The sequence below is a fragment of the Leuciscus leuciscus genome (genome assembly GCF_965113295.1).
Source record: "Leuciscus leuciscus genome assembly, chromosome: 5".
NCBI lineage: Eukaryota > Metazoa > Chordata > Actinopteri > Cypriniformes > Leuciscidae > Leuciscus > Leuciscus leuciscus.
Window position 1 is genome coordinate 8973493 of NC_138729.1, and position 18691 is coordinate 8992183.

The following is an 18691-nucleotide window of genomic DNA, read 5'->3' on the forward strand; positions in this document are numbered from 1 at the left end:
ACATTAAATTGACCAAAAATATTTCACAATATTACCATTTAAAAAATGCAGCCTTGGTGAGCATAAGATACTTTTTTTAAATGCATTAAAAAAAACTGAATCTGAAACTGCATTAAGACAATCATAAATCATTTTTTCTTAAGTTTTGATTTTTGTTTTGTCATTTCAAACCTAACTTGCAATGCATGCTCTCTCTATATATTGTTCTGTAGTTGTCACAGTTTGTCTTAGGGTATACGTTTAAGCGACAACTATATCCTTAAAACTGAGTTTTATGCATACAGACAACACCATTGTCAAAACAATCCCCATTCACAAGGATCTCCGAAAACGAAAAACAAAAACAAAAAAACTGTATTCTGTTGCCAGGCCATTAGATGATGATGAAACACTATAGACTGAACACGTAATACGCATGTGCATGACCTCATCGTCTTCAGAGATTCACGTTTGTTTACACGGAGACCGTTTTCAGAAACTTGCACTTTGAAACCCGTTTTCAAAACTTTGCGGTTTCAGGCACCCAAAACGCAGTTGTCGTGTAAATAAACAGCCAAAACACATAAAAAGTTTAAAGCTTTTAGTTGAAAACGGTGTAGTGTAAACAGTATTCATGGACTTTTAGTTTGTTTTCATTCACATCATGTGTTCCTTTGTTTGATTTTCCCGCCACTCCTTTATTTCTATGCGACATGCATGTAGACTGTATGATGATGACATCTATTAAATCATAGGCTACGGCGCAAGTTAGTATAGAAGAATAAAATCATCAGCATGCACTAGTGTTAAACAAATAAAGCAAGATGACTTTGCCAATTGTGGTCTTTATGTGCACTGAAAAATAGAGGAGGAAGCGAAACAGAAGAATATGGATGCAGTCATGGGAAAGGATTGAAGGGAAAAGAGGCCAACTTGGCATGCCAATTTTGCAAATGGATCTTGAGGTAAGTAGTTTTATGTTTTAGCGCCATGTCGCATTGATCAATACGCCAACTCATGATGCATTTTTATTCCAGCCACAAAACATCGCCACGATTAGTCATATTTCGTCTGGGACAGCCCAAAATCGTACAATGTGTACCGGTATGGCAAGCCGTTTTAACATTTAATCCTTAAAAACTACTAGTATCTATTCCATTAAGTACTAGTACTTATTCATTAGCTACTAGTGCTTATTCTTTAGATACCTTTTTAATAGATACCAGTCGTTATTCATTAGATACTAGTTCTTATTTTTTTAGATACTGGTACTCATTCATTAGATACTAGTACATTTTTAATAGACATCAGTACTTATTCATTAGATTCTAGTGCCTATTAAATTGGTACTAGTACTTATTCATTAGTTACTAGTACTTATGCATTAGTTACTATAGTACTTATTATTAGATACTAGTACTTATTCATTAGATTCTAGTGCCTATTAAATTGGTACTAGTACTTATTCATTAGTTACTAGTACTTATGCATTAGTTAGAACTTATTATTAGATACTAGTACTTATTCATTAGATACAAGTACTTATGTCAATAGTGACTAGTAACTATTCTTTTGTTAAAAGTAACATAGTACCGGGCATTAGGAGATACTGTTTTGTCACTAATTGTTGTTTGGCTAATTTGAAATTTATGTGGCCAATTAACTCCATTAAGTGTGCCTTCCCTACGAAAAGTTTAATTACTTTTCCTTTTGTTTGGTAGGAAATATTTTAAGACAAACGGGGAATCAATCTCTATCAAACGCGTTTGCTTTCTTGATGTCCATTCATTGGACACTGCATTAACAAAGTTAATATTGCCTTAATTATTTAGCCATTGCTGAGAATTGATTGTCCTGCACAACAGGAGAGGAGGCCAGGGAAGAGTTTAGCTAACAATCAGTCATGAAGCACTGCCAGCTTTCAGAACGCCTTGCTTTTAGACTCATTTTAGGCTTGCTTAACTCTGAGTGCAGAAACATAAGGAGAGAAAGAATTGGCATGAGTGTGCAGCAACTGAATCTCTAATTGAAAATACACTAATGGAATGATGAAGCTTGTCTTATATTGAAAAATAATGCTGGCAATGCCTTCAAGCCCAGCCCCAAACCACATTCGCAATGTTTGCTTCCAGCAGTCGAGTCACTCATTAAAACCGTTAGAAAAGATAGATGGTGAAAGAATATGGGCAGCGTATGCAAAGAAATTTGCAAGTATAAGAGAGCTGAAGTCTGTGGACAGAACGAGCCGTGCTAACAGAAAATCCATATGAGGAAACGGCATCGACTTGCTAAAAATTATTAATCTTCCCAGACAACAAGCTCATGCAGGATATTAGGCTACTTTGTTACGATGCAAAAAGCCCCCAGCCACATCTAGATATATATTATCCAAAACAAAGAGTTGAGTTCAACTGTGAAATAGTCCCAAAACAAGTGGTAAATTCTGTTTAGATGTGGTGAAAAGTGCAAAGCTGTTTAAACCTGCATTAAAAATAACAAGCAACAGCTCTCTACAGTCTGGTGTCACATTGGCGCTTGACAACATGTCAGAGACTGTTGCAATGTGCTGCACATAAATAAACCGTGATAAGTTTTTATGGCAAAACTTTCAGACTTTGTAATTTAAATTCCATGTAAAAGGAGATTTTTTATTTATTTTTTTGCGAGTGTCAGACAGTATAATAAATTGGTTGAAAAGTGAGAGTGAAAAAAATAATAGTAATAAATCATGTAAAAAAAATTGGCAAACACACGGATCAAAATATCAGTATAATTGTCACAATCACGTTAGTTTGGACTCGTTATGTTTCATCATCATTGTTATCACGAACACTAATTATGTTCAGCTGTGCACTCATCAATCACCATCAATATCACCTGTATATATGTTCAGTTCTGTTTCAGTTCGGTGTCTGGTGAAGTCTATTGTGGAAGTGTTTTATGTTGCTCTGTTCCTGTTCGAATTACCCGTTGGATTTATTAAATATTACCTTTTTGCATTAATCTTCTTCTTTGTGCGTTTATACAACCACCCCGTGTGACAATAATAGTAAAATGCAACTATGCAGTTATATTTAAAATATAAATATGATATAAATGATTCATTAAGATTTCTACATTTCTAAAGCTGTGCATATGTAAATACATGTATATTTTGGATGTTGTCAATATGCCCATATTGTATGTTTCAGCGAACATCCAAACATACACAACAGTCCAAAAGTTTGGGGTTAGTAAGACATTTTTTAAAAGAAATGAATTCTTTTTTTCTCAGCAAGGATGCATTTAAATGCTGTTCTTTCGAATCTTCTATTCAAAAAAGAATTCTAAACAAGATACATAAATACTAAGCCGCTCAACTGAGTTCAACATTGATAATAATAATAAATATTTCTTGAGCACCAAATCAGCATATTATAATGATTTCTGGAGGATCATGTGACACTGAAAACTGGAGTAATGATGCTGAAAATTCAGCTTTTCCATCACAGGAATAAATTACATTTTAAAATATAACCAAATAAAAAGACGCTATTTAAAACCACAATAATATAATCTGTGTTTTTGATCAAATAAATGCAGCCTTGGTAAGCATAAAATAATTATTTCAAAAACATTGAAAAAAAATCTTACCCAGCCCAATCTTTTTAACACTAGTGTACAACAAAAAAATCTGTTAAACCATTAGAATTGAATTTCATATTCTGTTATTGAGCTTAAATAAAGACAGCTTGAAATAGCTTTAGTATGCTGGATCGCATTGCTTTTTCAGAGTTTAAAGGCTATGGATACTGGATCAAGTGACATTTTGAGATTTTGGTCTTACTCAGAATGAGCATTACTGAAAAAAAAACAAAAAAAAAACAGATACATTAGTAAAAACAATATGCCTGGCAAAACCAGGAAAACCATATCTCTACTGTAGTATTGTATTGTCTTAGCTCAAAAAGTGGGCTGAATGGTCTTAACCCTCTGATGGTTTACGGGGTCTTTTTGACCCCAAATGACTTTTGCTCAAATTAAAAAAATTTTTCCCTTTGTCCAAATGGTATGAAACCTTCTACGGCTCTTCACACTTTCTAGATCTACAAAAAAAAATTTAAATTGGAATGATATCTGTTTTTATGTTAGCGTGACAAAAATTGTGACACTCGTGGTCTTCGGGGTCTCTGGAGAAATTTTTACATATATTTATTTATTTATAGAAATTTAAAAGATATCATAAATTCTCCAAAAACTGCACAAATGTTGAGTAAAAACATTAACAAACAGAATAAAATTACATTTGTAAAAAAAAAAAAACTATTATCTTGTTACAAAATTAAATGTTATTGTCTGGGGTCTCTGGAGACCCCAAAAAACACGAGTGTAGACATAAATAAAGACCATCAGAGGTAATCAGAGTTTTATTTATTTTTATTTTTTTACTATAGCCTTAAGCTCTAAACTGATGAAACCTGCTTACAGATGTCAGGATAAACAAAAATACAGGTTTCCCAGTAGCAGGGTTGCAGGTGAGTGACATTTTCTCTTCACATGTCAGACAGATTGTATTTATTTGTTTATTTTTTTATTTATTTTTTGCCAGGGTCAACTTAATACAGTGGGGAAAAGAAGGATAGCGGCTAAGAGGCTTAGAAAGATGAACCAAATGGCATGATGATGACCTCTCTAGTAATCTCTGTGTCGACACTCATTCACCATGTCGTCATCTCCCTGACAAAAGGTAAATCACACCTGAAAATGAATCACCCAATGTTCCTGAAGATGAAATGGAAGATAAAAACCTTCTAGACTAGAGTTTTGCAGATTTCGAGAAATCTGGACTGAAAATATTTGTCTGCTATTTCTAGTTGGAGTGTGTACAAAATCAGAATTATGATCTGAAAACAATCAGGATGCTAGAAAGCATCTAAGAAGTAAACACAATCCTACTGGATAAATTGACATTTTTAATTTTTGTTATATGCAGAATTACTTTATTTTATTCAATTAAGACTGATTATAAATTATGGTTTCAATTGGAACTCTGTATATGTCTTTATTTTTGACTACAGACTGTCTTTAATGAGCTGGTTCTGTCGTAAAGCCCTGCAATAATAATCTAGTATGAATGAATCCACAGGAAGTACTCATTAATATGACTACAAACGTTTCATTAAGTATAAGCCTCTCCAATTAAACAGTAACATCCTTAAACAAAGGTCTTAAGTGAACAGGCGGCGTTCTGTTTTAGTTGAATGTTATTTGGATTAACTAGCAGATGTTTGAGTGGGTGTATGTGATGATTCAACATGAAAGTTTAGGCTCTCTTTTTTTGCTGATTTGAAAGCACCGATTGCGATTCACTACACACTGCTTAGTTTCCCACTGGAGTAGCTGTTCCTAGATCAGTGTACAAATGCGGGAAGCTGACTTACCCAGTGACTCCTTTGATCTTGCTGGCTTCCACGGTTGCAATCGAGTGTTTGGCTCCGGACTGCACATCCCATTCAACCCTCCACTGGTTACTCTTCGACCTCGTGCTGAGGAGGTTCACCCCTTTCTTTGCTTTCACCCTGTGAATAAGACACAGCAGTTTTAAAGAAATATACAGTATATGGCTGGAGTCCAACAAGACTGTTTTGGATTTAAGCGTTCAGCTCCAAGAAGGCGCTAGACACCTTGGGATACCCATTAAATTCTCTGTTTTAGCCTTCCAATATATAAAGAGTATATTGTATGTTCCAATATATCATATAAAGAGTTGTAATGCTATGACATTCATCACTAGACGAATGCTCAGTACGAAAATGTGTTGTTTTGTTGTTAATTTAAAGGAACAACTGTTAATGTGTTTTTCGTGAATTTTCATGGCCAAACTTCATGTTTGGATACAAAAAAAACTGTTAATGCGTCTGTTCATGAACATTAGCATGCTGTCATTGTGACAGATTTTTTTTATTGATTTATTTCTTCATGGACAGTAAAACCTTGCCTGTCTTTCATTTAGCCTTTCATTCATTTTTTTTTTTTTTTTTTCACACTGGTCTGGAAAGACAAATCACATGCAAAAATCTGAACAAAATGTCATGCCCAAACTTCGTGGTGGTGTGAACAGGCCTAAAGTGTTTAATTTTGCAACTCAAATATGCAAAATATGCAAAAAACAAACAAAACCAAAAACAGAAAAACAACAGAAAAACAACAACAACACCAACAACAACAAAAGAAAAAAAAGAAAGAAAAAAAACAAGATAATAAGGAAATGAGATAATACATTTTAACATTAAAGTAATGTAAAACCGTAAAACAAAATAAAGTTATCCCATGTTCAGTACTTGCAGGAATAATTACTGTTATATAAATCCACTCCTTCAGAAGCTCATTTGTACAAAGATTGCCAATCTGTGCTGCAAACCAAATCCTATTCCCACATGACTTCTGCTTCTTCATTATGACCTCTGAGACCTTACATCTAAAAAGCATCTTCTGTGCATCAATTTAAATACATCATATGCATTTCTCCTCTGTCCATTAAAATTCAAAAACATCACCCTTTTCTCTGATCCACAGCCAGATTCCGATGATAAAATCCCCGTGGAACACACCCCCGCTCTTTCAGAGAAGCCATAACTTCAAACAGCACAGTTGTGCAGTGTTTCCAGCGGTGTTGTGTTTTAATAGAAGCTGCAGCGGTTCATACATGTGCTGCTTAACACCTTGGATAGGTGCAGTGACACAAGACTTGGTAAATTATGTTTGCTTTATAGCCTCTGGATACCAGACCACTCTCTATGAGTTCCTGCTATCTGATATCTACCTAAAGCAACAGTGAAAATAAAGCGCTTTGAGCTCTGCCCACACCAAAGAGCCATTCAGCTGCAATGCCGCAAAAACGGTGGACACATGCGAGACGTGAGGCGACGAATGAAAAAGAGTGAGATAGAAAAAGGAGAGAGAATTTAGAATCCAATGAAATATCAAAATAGGGAGATTATGATTTCATCCGTTTTATATTAAACAGCTAAAAAAGTTCACAACATGATGTTCCTCACACATTATTAATCCTGGTGATGAAATAATCTGATTTGATGAGCCAAATTTGAAGCAGCTGTGTTTACACACACACACACACACACACACACACACACACACACACACACACACACACACACACACACACACACACACACACACACACACACACACACACACACACACACACACACACACACACACACACACACACACACACACACACACACACACACACCTGCGACTGCACATCAAATTAATTCTATATGAATGCCTATATTGTTTATCTTATTTATCTCGATACACTGTAAAAAATGATTTTTCAAAGTTGTAAATAAAACTAAGATTATTGGAGTACATTTTACAAGAAAACACAATTTCAGTGTTTCTACTTTAACATTTCATGTTTAATTCATTGCGTTGCTGTTTCTTTGTAATTAACTGTGTAATTATTTATTTACTTACATTCTGAGTGAAAATAGTTTCAAAGCAAATCCTACACCATTTTCTTTCCAGTGTATTAATGAGTTGCTACAAACAATTAGAATGTCGAACAGTCTACAGCTAAATAATTAATATAGTTGATAAGGCTTATTTACTATATCACTTGGTAGTGTAATTGTTTACTGTGATTATAATAATATATATATATGCACATGCAATACATCAAAAGAAAGAACAGAGTCTCTGCGTTAAAAAAAGAACAACAAAATTTTATTCTAGCTTCATGCATTCTTTTTTTTTATCAACACCTCAATGTGGGTAAGTTTCATTAAAAAGCAAACATTTGAACGAAAAGCTGCGAAAATAACGCTTTTGTCAAGGACTCTGAGAAGTCCGGATCGGATTCAGAACAATAATCAACACATACAGTAGACGGAGTGGATCGAGCGACATTTAATTCGGTAACGCTAGGCAGTTTTGATTTACATGCTGTTTAATGTTTGAGGATCATGTTATATTACATGTGCATAAGCAGTGCTTTTATTGCTTATTTTTGCTTATTTGTTTTCATCTGTGTTTTGATCCGGAGAATATGTGCAATAGCTCCCACACAGTATAACAGTGGAAACATGGATTAACGGAAATTTCCATCAATGGCGAGGAAGCGTTATGTAATAAATGATGGAAAATTACGTCAATGGCAGGGAAAGAGTTAATTATTTATCGAACACTAATGTGTTTTATATCAAGAGGCTGTGTTGCAGTGCCTGAAACTACCTTTACTGTGATAAAATCGCTGTAACGCATGGCCTCGTATAGATTATTGCTTTCATTTAAAGTCCCCCTGTGGTGAAAATCAAGTTTTTAACGCTGTTTATATGTCTATGTGGCGATTTTAATATGCTTTAAGACAAACCATGTGCAAAGTCAACAGCATTGCTGAGTAGTTTCTCTTTAAAACTGCAGTGAACCAAAGACAGTCTTGTTTAAAATCGCTGGTGTTTCTGACGTCACAAACTTTGTAACCAATCATGTCAACCTGTGATCATCAACAAGTGGATCTCTGAGCTGGCGTGAGTGAGTGGAGGCGGGGCTAATTTGCATATTCATAGAACCGCATATAATAAATGAGGCAAAGGTGTAGAGTTACATTCAAGCTATTTTAAGGCATGAAGAACTTTCTTTAAGGAAAAACAAACCCCGTTTAATTATGTCATTTTGGTGAATATGAGTTTTAAGGGATACAATAATTGACTACAGGGGACTTTAAGAACTAGCTTAGAACTTCACAAGAAAGTTCTGCAAGGCGGCTGTTCTTCTACACTTTAGGAGCCTATGGGAACTGCACTAAATGGTTGACCAAACACTCGTAACGTAACGAAACATTCATTGATAGCTGAATCTGTCTCTAGGATTAACTTCAGTCCGGTTAACCTCAAAAACTCCGTCCTTTCTCTTTGAACCGCCGCTTCGAATTGCACTTACCTGATAAAAGGCGGCCCCTGCTTTGAGGAGTAGACCATGACCAATAGCAGAGGCTTCAGTCGCCCATTTCGACAACTCCGTCAGCTGAGCCTTATCTCATCCCCTCAGCCCCTCCATCAAGCACAGTATTGATGATCACAGGCTGTACTGCACTTTTATATATATTAAATACCAGAAAAAAGCAGGTCTGACAGTAAAGTGTGGCTCGTTTTCACAATATATTTTAGATGGAGAGATAATAACAGAGTTTTGATGTAGCTCTTCACATTACACAGTGCAAATCTAGAAATGTAGATGACTGGCGGGTGACCTCATCATTTTGTGTAATGATAGAGAGTACCGTGCAACAATTAGATTATTCAATTTATTAAGCATATAGCGCTGAATTACTTTATCTTAAAAGCCTTACATTGTCCACATTAATTAACAGTCATCCACACTTAATCGTCAAATTTAGCAAATGTCTTACTGTATGTCTTCAGGCCATATGCTACCAAATGAGGAATTTCATTAGCCGGAACTTTTTTTTTAAAGAACAAATCAGCACTTTAAAAGCACACTTATCCCCTGTTTCACAGACAAGGCTTAAATCTAGTCCCAGACTAAAATGCATGAGTGCCATTTCATGTTGATCTAATTGCTGTTTATGATTTTTTCTATGAACAATCAATAAGAAATACACTACTGGTAAAAAGTGGGTTCAGACTTTCTTTAAAAAAGAAAAGAAAAAAGAAATGAATGAATCTTTTATGCAGAAAGGACACATGACAAGTGATAGTAAAGATATTTATAATGTTGCAAAAACGTATCTGTTTCAAACTTATGTAAATCCATTTCGACAAAAAAAAAAACCCCCAAAAAACAACACAATTGTTTTAACATTGATTAAAAAAAAATATATCTCTTGAGCAGCAAATCAGCATTTCTGAAGGATCATTTGAAAAATGCTGAAAATGTATTTTAAATTCTAATAATATTTAACAATATTACTGTTTTAGCGGTTTTTGATCAAATAAATGCAGCCTTGGTGAGCATAGTCTATCAAAAACATTGGTAACACTTCATTGTACAGTGTCCTTGTTACATGTTACATGTAGAAATTACTATAAATTGTAAATTTATCCATAATTACATGCAATTAACCCTAAACCACACACTAATCTTAACCCTATATAGTAAGTACAGGTACATGTAGTTAATTATTACAACTCAGTAAATATATAATTACATTGTAACCAAAATATAAAAAAATATAAAAATTATAAATGTTTTAATGAATGTGTATTTCTTTTTTTAAACAAACCACATGGAGACACAATATGCAATTTTTATTAAACAAGACTAAAAAATATTTGACACCAAATTTCTATTTTCCCAAGTACTTCACAGCTATAATATCATTCTAATTCAAAATAAAGTTACAGTAACGTCTCTTAATATAGCAAACATGCAAGTATGAGACATCATGTCCTCTGTAGTAAGTAGACATAGGGCCCTATTTTAAGGATCTAAGCGCATGGTCTAAAGCGCACGGCGCAAGTGCACTTAGTGCGAGTCCGAATCCACTTTTGCTAGTTTAACGATGGGAAAAATGGTTGGCGTGCCATGCGCATGGTCTAAAAGGGTTGTCCCTATTCTCTTAAAGGACAAGTTCGGTATTTTACACTTAAAGCCCTGTTTACAGATCGTATCTGATGAAATAGAACGGTTAAGATTAAAATTTGGACACATGCTGCTGTCCCGAGAATTTTAGGTTTATTTCGCTTCACCCCCCCACCCCCACAATGGTTGTCTATGTGCACTGGAAGATTCCGTCCTAAAAACACATTAAACTTTCGTTTACAAAGACGTGAAACTCACCGAGTGGTCAGGGGTGTTCACTGATATGTGCACGCAAAAATCGCTGAAAAAGATGCATTCCAACAGGTTTTATCGTAGTTTTTGTCCAACTCCATTGACTTGATAGGACGTGCTGTGAGACCGCAGCACCTTTACGGTATTACTCCGCCGCTTCTTCTTCTGCTTCTTCTGTGTATTCAATGAAATGCCCGTGGTTTGCTTGCAATTGGCAAAGGTGCATTATCGCCACCAACTGGGCTGGAGTGTCTATTATTCAAGCTCTCAACGGAAGAATCACGGGTGTGACGCGTTTGGCAAAATAGGTCCACAAAAGCGAAATAAACCTAAAATTCTCGGGACAGGAGCATGTGTCCAAATTTTAATCTTAACCGTTCTATTTGATCAGATAAGATCTGTAAACAGGGCTTTAAGTGTAAAATACCGAACTTGTCCTTTAATGAGTAATGAGTGTGTTTTGGGTGTAACGTGAAATAAACCAATCAGAGTCTCATCTCCCATTCCCTTTAAAAGCCAGTTGCGCTCGCGCCATGGCGGATTCGATAGTTATTAGTATCTATCTATCTATCTATCTATCTATATCTATATAGTATACTATATAGTATAAATATAGATAATTTGATAGTAGAAAGACTGAATGTTTCTCCAGAGAGGAAACGAATCTGCTCGTGTGCGAGGTTAAAGCACACAAGCAGACCATCAACGGGATGAGCCAGATTCCACCATATCTTTATGTACACAATAATAATGTTTTACATTGTAATCCTTTTATTTTTTATATTTGGCATGTTTGTGTGCGTGTCCCTGTGTGTGTAATAAGCAGAGTGTACGCACGTTGTGCACCCGCCTATAGGCGCACATTACTAATGCACCCTTAAAATAACAAAAAAATACTGTGCCATTGACTTCAGACCAGGTTTTTGTCGGTCAATGGCGCAGTCTATTTTCAGTTGCCTCAAAATAGCAACGCGCCAACAATGCGCCTGAACACACCTCGTTTTCACGGCCATGGGCGCACAAATGGGCACAAATGCATTTGCTATTTAAACAACGTGGCACATGACGTGAAAATGATAACTGCGTCAGGCTGAAACTAGCAGAAAACACTTGCGTCGCGCCTGATGCCGCATTGCACCAGGTGTATGATTGGAGGGCCCATTGTGATGTTTCAAGATATTTGCCATTTAACAGCCTGTACATAAACAATGACACTTACGCTTATATAGCTGATGTAGTATGTGTTCACAGGAATGAAAACTATAATTTGACTTTCTGTTTTTAGAACAATGACCAGACACTAAAGTTGCCTACAGCAGCAGTGTGAAACACAAGCAGTGATGAATAACTCTAGCCTTCACCATAGTCTCTTACCATAAAAATTACCGTAAAAAAAACCCATAAACAAGCAGGATGAGAAATGTCAGCAGATGCATGTCTCCAAGGCATTAGGCACTCACTCCCGATTTCTCTGCATTACTGCAAAAGCTGTCCCTCTTTTCAGTGTCTAAATCTGGCCAGCAAAGATTTTTTTCCACCCATTTGTAGAACCAGGGCTTTCCATTAGTTTCACTAGAGAAAGGGCCACTTGACATGAATAAATGATCGCTGGAGGTCTGCATGCATACATATCGAGTCACAACACACAAAGATTAGTGCATGTCACTAGAACATCTTCCTTTAAACATAAAAATGTCTTCAAGTGGCACACATACACTATGTGAAAACCCATCAATAATTGTCTTAAAAACACCATAATTCATCTAAACATCTACAGATCAAGTTGCATCTTTATCAATCTTGTGAACTGCACTGAAATCAAGACAGTTTCAATGTCAGACAGCATTAGTTCCACCAACGCCTTCATGATACTGGCCAACTGATTCAGTATTTTTAGACCATATAATTGCATGTATATGAGTTCTGCCTCCCATTTAACGCCACATAACATCTGTTCCATCAAAAGCGCTCCATATGCTCACAATTATGAAAACACTAGCAACAACATTTCACTATAAGCTGAAGATGCCTTTGAGTCTCTTTGGATTTATTTCAATTGATATTGTGTTATTTTTGTTTTTGTTTTTTAAATGTCCCTATAATGGCAGTGATAGCATCAAGCTTTTAAAAAAAGTATCACAGAATGATCCCATGTGTCACGTGCCGTGTATTCCAAGTGTTCTGGGGGTATACGATAGGGTTTGGTGAAAAACAGACAGAAATGTAATGTATTATTTAACGGAAATCCTGACCTTGGCCATTGGTCTTCTGTGCACGGCTACGCGACCTTTGAGGACCTAAACGGTACAGCTCCTTTGTATTTAACCAATCTTCTATAGCGCTACAATCCATCAAGCTCTTTAAGGTCACAAAACTCTTTTTGGACTTTTGGTAGTACCTAGGCTATCTAAGTCCACTAAAGGAGGGAGAACATTTTCACATTTGGCTCCTAAACTCTGGAATAGCCTTCCTGATAATGTTCGGGGCTCAGATTCACTCTCCCAGTTTAAATCTAGATGAAAGACACATCTCTTTAGACATCTCTCATTACCTTGTACTCCAGTTATCTTTTGCTTGATATGTTACTAACAGCAGCAACGCTAATTATATTCCATTTGCTTTTATGTTTCTACTGGAGATTACCCTAGCTCCAGTTTGGATTCAGCCACCTCTTAAGAAGATTTCAGATGATATTGAAGAGATGCGAGATCCTGTGAAGAGATGCGAGGACTTCAGATGAAGCCGACTCTGAATCAACATACACAACTGCCAAATTTTCACATTATAATCAATGTGCTCACGACTTGTAATAACTGCTTTAATGAGCTCATTGTTTCTGCCTAAATTAATACATGATGTAAGCTAACTGCATGATTTGTATTATCTCATTTCTGGACAAATGGACATTACTTGGACACAGTCACCGCTGATAACAAATAACTCTAAATTGCTGCTTTGAAACGACATGTATTGTAAGAAAGCACAATTCTGAGTTGAACTGAATTGTAGCATCACAACCAGTCTGACACAAGTGTTCAAGATTATTTTTGCATTACATATGATTTCGTGCTGCTACAGACACATAAAGTACTTTTTTATTATTATTATTTTAATACATTTTAAACATTTTATTCACATACTCCTGCATGTGAGACTGAGACAGATGTTTATTTTGCACAATTCAGAATACTAAGAATTGCCACTATTCGAAATATTGTTAAAAACTAAGCACAATGAAAATAACAATGTGAGAGAGAGACAGAAAGAGGGTACGCTGGCACCGAGTGGAAGAGAATTATGGCGTTTCTCTGTCAGTTCAGAAGAAGATTTAGAATGGAGCGAGAGAGGGCTGAACCTGCCAACGAGGATTTGCACAGAGATGACAATTCATCAAAGGAGGAAAGGCAAAAATTCAGAGGAAAATGATTCACCATTTAACTTAACAACACAAAAGCATTCAGAAGGAGATCATATCTAGTCAATCTATTTGACTTCCACCATATCAAACCAAAACGCAGAGGCAATTTGAAAATGCTCCATCTGCTAAAATACAAAGGGGATATGCCACCATCCATATTCTTTCTGACAGAGTAAAAATGCATGTGGACTATATTTTCAGGTGAATCTTACAAAAAATATACTATCATAATAATATATAATACCATTCAATATTTAGGGGTCAGTACTTTTATTCAGCTAGAATAGAATAAATTGTTCAAATGTTGCAGTAAATACTTTTATATTGTTACAAAATATATATATATTTCAAATAAATGCTACTCTTATGAACTTTCTATTAATCACAGAATCCATATTTTTTTTTATCATCATATAATGATTTGTGAAGGATCATGTGACACTGAAGGCTGGAGTAATAATGCTGAAAATGCAGCTTTGCATCACAGGAATAAATTACGTTTTGAAATATATTAAAATAGAAAACAGCTCTTTAAAAATATATTAATATTTCACAATATTACTGTTTTTTATCTGGCTTTTGATCAAATAAATGCAGCCTTGGTGAGCATAAGAGATCGTATTGATTTAAAAAAATAAAAAAATAAAAATATTCTGTCTGGCCAGGTTATAATATAGTCTTATGCACATTGATTATTAATATTATTTTGATTAAAATCAGCATAACTGAAATAATATATTATTATTGATTTCACAGGAGGGAAATGTGCTTAATTTTCATGAAAATAATGTCCCAATGTAAAAAATCCAAATGGTAAACAATGTAATGAAAACAATAAACCTTTCACATCACCATGATATTATATAATAGGCTTTGACATAGAAGTGATGCAGAAACTAAACCAGAGACAAAACCAAGCTGGGAAGGTCTTTTGCTCTCAATGCAGAAAGAAAGAAAATGAGCCAGAACGATACAGGGAGAAAAGACAGAGGGCGAGAGACTCTGATCAACAGTGGAGAGAGAGAGAGAAAGCCATGCAGTGGTTTTCAATCCTCCTGCCTGGAACACAATTATTCTAAGTAGTTTTCCCATCAGTAGCAGGCATGAGCGGAAGACCCTCGGGTGAGCCAAAACCTTTTCTGCAGAGGCAAAAGGGGGAGGGGGGAGGGGGGAGGGGGAAGGGGAAGCAGCTCTCCAATTTATTTGATAAGGCAAGCAAAACTCAGTCCTGCCAACTATTGCAAAGAACAGGAAAATCACCCTTGTACCCTCAGCCAACTCTCGTCAGGCAGCTGACATTTCATTGGCCACTGTAAAATCCAGATATGAAACTATATGTATGATTCATATATATATATTTGAAGTGTGGGAAACAAAATCCTCCCTTAAAAGGAATATAATATATAATCTATAGCCTACAAACTGATGGGAAAACAAAACAAAACAAATTAATGTTGCTTAACATAAGAAATTAAAAACTTACTGAAATATTTTAGCAAAAGAAATAATAATAATTAAATCTTCAATGGTTAAAACCCAAACCATAAAATATAATTCAATAAAATGTCCAAAGATTTTTGTTTGGGCATTTCTTCAGCTTGCTTGCCTCACTAACGCTACTTACACTGAGAAGACTGCAGGGAGCAGCAGCAAGCATGTTATTGTTATGACAACCAGATGTATTGCTTGCTGATTTGCTGAAAGAGATGGAAAGTATCAGTAAATCAACTAGCATTAGGAAATAAACGCTTATCTTCTCCGCAAATTTGATCTACTGAGGACAAAAACAATAGGAGAATGTAGTGTGAAGTTGAAACAAGCACATTTTAATGAATTATTTGGACGTCTGGTCACCCTATAACTAAAATATTCTGAAACATGAGGTCTAAAGACATTAAAGACATTGTGTTACATCAATACTAGCATACTGTGTTTTGCCTCATTCATCATGAGTACATGAACTGGGATGCAACCCTATAGCATCACAGTCTCAATACATGAGAGGGACCAGATCTGTCAATGGAAACAGTGGAAACCACAGGAAGACATTGCGATTAAGTACTAATCAGTTCTGAGTTTTATGCGAGTTCTAAGAGATTTTTTCATCCACATTTTCACTAGCATCCCCCCTTCAGCCCACATCTCTCACTCTCTCTGGCCTCACTTTCAACTGAGAGGCTGACGCCATAAATTAATTTGATGGGAAGATAAATGTCAGGCCGAGTGCTTCTGAGGATCAACCAAATATCAGTTTCTTTTCAACACTGAATCAGTGTCAAAAACAATAAGAGAACCAATTTAACAGGAGGGATGAAAAAGCAACTGACGACCAAGTGAAATCGAGTAAAAGAGAGGCTTTTGAGAGCCCTTCCGACCACTCTATGGCCGCATGCTTCAAGCGACCCGACTTTTTTCCTCCCATGTGGCACAGATCAGATATGACCCACGAATGTGTAAGCAGGAAAAAAGCACATGGATTCTTATATTCTCAGATCGGTTTCAGGCCTCATTCATATGTGGAAATAAATCAGATACGTGCTGTGGCAAGCAGAGCGGGGCCGAGAGCCGTGGGAACGGAGCGAGGCTGGCGGTGCAAGTGCTAATGACCTGCGCGTCACACCGGTCTCGAGACTCACGGAGGAGCTCCAGAAGGATAAAAGGAGGAGTGACGACAGTGGAAAACGAGAGAGGACATGCCTGGACTTTATGTTGTTGTGTTTTATGATGTTCATATGCGGCACTTGTCCGCTCTACTTTCGTTTTGTAGTGGTTATTTATTTTGATATTAAAGTTTATGTTGAATGTTCGCCGTGTCCCGCCTCCTTCTTCCCTGAGCCTTGAACACTGTTACACGTGCATTTTCATCTGCCATGTAAGTGGACAGATCGGATATTTCCCTCTCAATGCGAGACATACGTCATTGAAAAAGCGACGGTGGCGAATTACTTTAACTCCGATGGACACCAACCACAGTGATTACATTAACGATCATTGCTAGATTCACCCAGGATTGCAACAAGGGCTCTCACCTTTTTTCTCCACATTAAGAAACCTGTGTTTAGATGACCTTTAAAGATGGTGCGCAAAGCAAAAAGCTTGTATAATCATTTCATCTGCATTAATTGCAGATCGTGGTGTTTTGACTTTCTTTTCTGCTTAAGCTTTTCTGGCCAAGCATGCTAACCCATACCCATAACAATTTGTCCTCTGCATTTAACCCATCCAAGCTAGTCCAAACATATTAGGAGTTGTGAGTAGTGAACAACAGTAGTGGACCCTGATTGGGGGGTAAAGTCAGTTCCTTGAGAATGGAACCCGCAACCTTCGGGTTACCAGTCTGACTCTCTAACTATTAGGCCACGACTGCTCAACAATAGTGTAAATGAAGATATCGGATATGGATCACTTTTCAAAGAAGATGTACGCTGGTAAGTCCAAAAATATCAGATATAGTCAACAAATCAGAATTGGCCATCAAGCCCTGCAGTGTAAATGCGGCCTAAGAGAACTTATCTCATAATTACAATAGACACTTTAATCGCTTAAAAAGGAGTTTGAGTGTGATCTTACAAAAAAATGAAGTTAATGTGTAATAGCTTTGAGGCAAACTGTTTGCCTATTGTGAGCAAGTTTGCCACAGGGGTTTGCTGGAACACATTCTATGAAAGAGTGTCTGAAAGAGAAAGAAAGAGTAAAATTAAGATGTAAGGTGTGGAAAAAAGTGTAATGTGAAATTTGAAAATGTAATTCTGGTAAGGACTACAAAAAACTCATACATCTCATTTTCACATGGCCCCCCCTCAGCCTTTCAAATGGATCAAGCCTCTATAGTGAGGTGACAAAACTAGCACAAGAGCCTTTTCTAATTAATTCCTCGTGGAAAATGCAGCAAAATGCCAGTATCTCTCTTCTTTCCATTCACCCTTTTCCCATTTCTTTCCAAAATTGAATCAGTGTTAAAGACAATAAGAGAATCAACTGTGTAACAGGGTACATGAAAAAGCAACAGATGACACTGCAAGACAGAAAGAGTGAGTGAAAGAGAGGCTTTTGACTTCTGAGAGCCCTTTATTGACCACTCGGGGAAACAAAATCTTATCTGGGCCAATGACAAATAATAGTGTCCATGAAAAAGAAAAGAAAGTCAAGTACTCTGTATATATATATATAAAGAAAACTTTTATACCAATTTAAGTAAAGTGTAAATGTAAATATTTTAAATTAACCATTACTAAAGTAGTAATAATTTTTTCTAACACTTTACCATCTTGATTATTACTATTATTTTTTAACAGTTGTGTGTGTGTGTGTGTGTGTGTGTGTATATATATATATATATATTTTTTATTTTTTTTTCAAGGTAAGGAGCATTTTAAAAAGTCATGAATCCATTCATATTTTTTTATAAAAATGCCTCTACCTATAGTTAATTTTTGCAAAACTCCAAAAATGTACCTATACTGTATATACAATTCACTGCAGTTTCCAGCTGAA

General features: G+C 36.0%; 1 protein-coding gene across 2 annotated transcripts in view; it reads right to left on the reverse strand.

Annotated features, from left to right (window-relative positions):
* The window catches only part of tmem132e (transmembrane protein 132E), a 365104-nt gene that overhangs the window by 44572 nt on the left and 301841 nt on the right, over positions 1–18691 (reverse strand). For both annotated transcript variants that reach the window (XM_082170701.1, XM_082170700.1), the window contains exon 3: positions 5400–5537. In XM_082170701.1, the coding sequence (XP_082026827.1) occupies positions 5400–5537 (138 nt within the window). The remainder of the gene's footprint in view (positions 1–5399; positions 5538–18691) is intronic.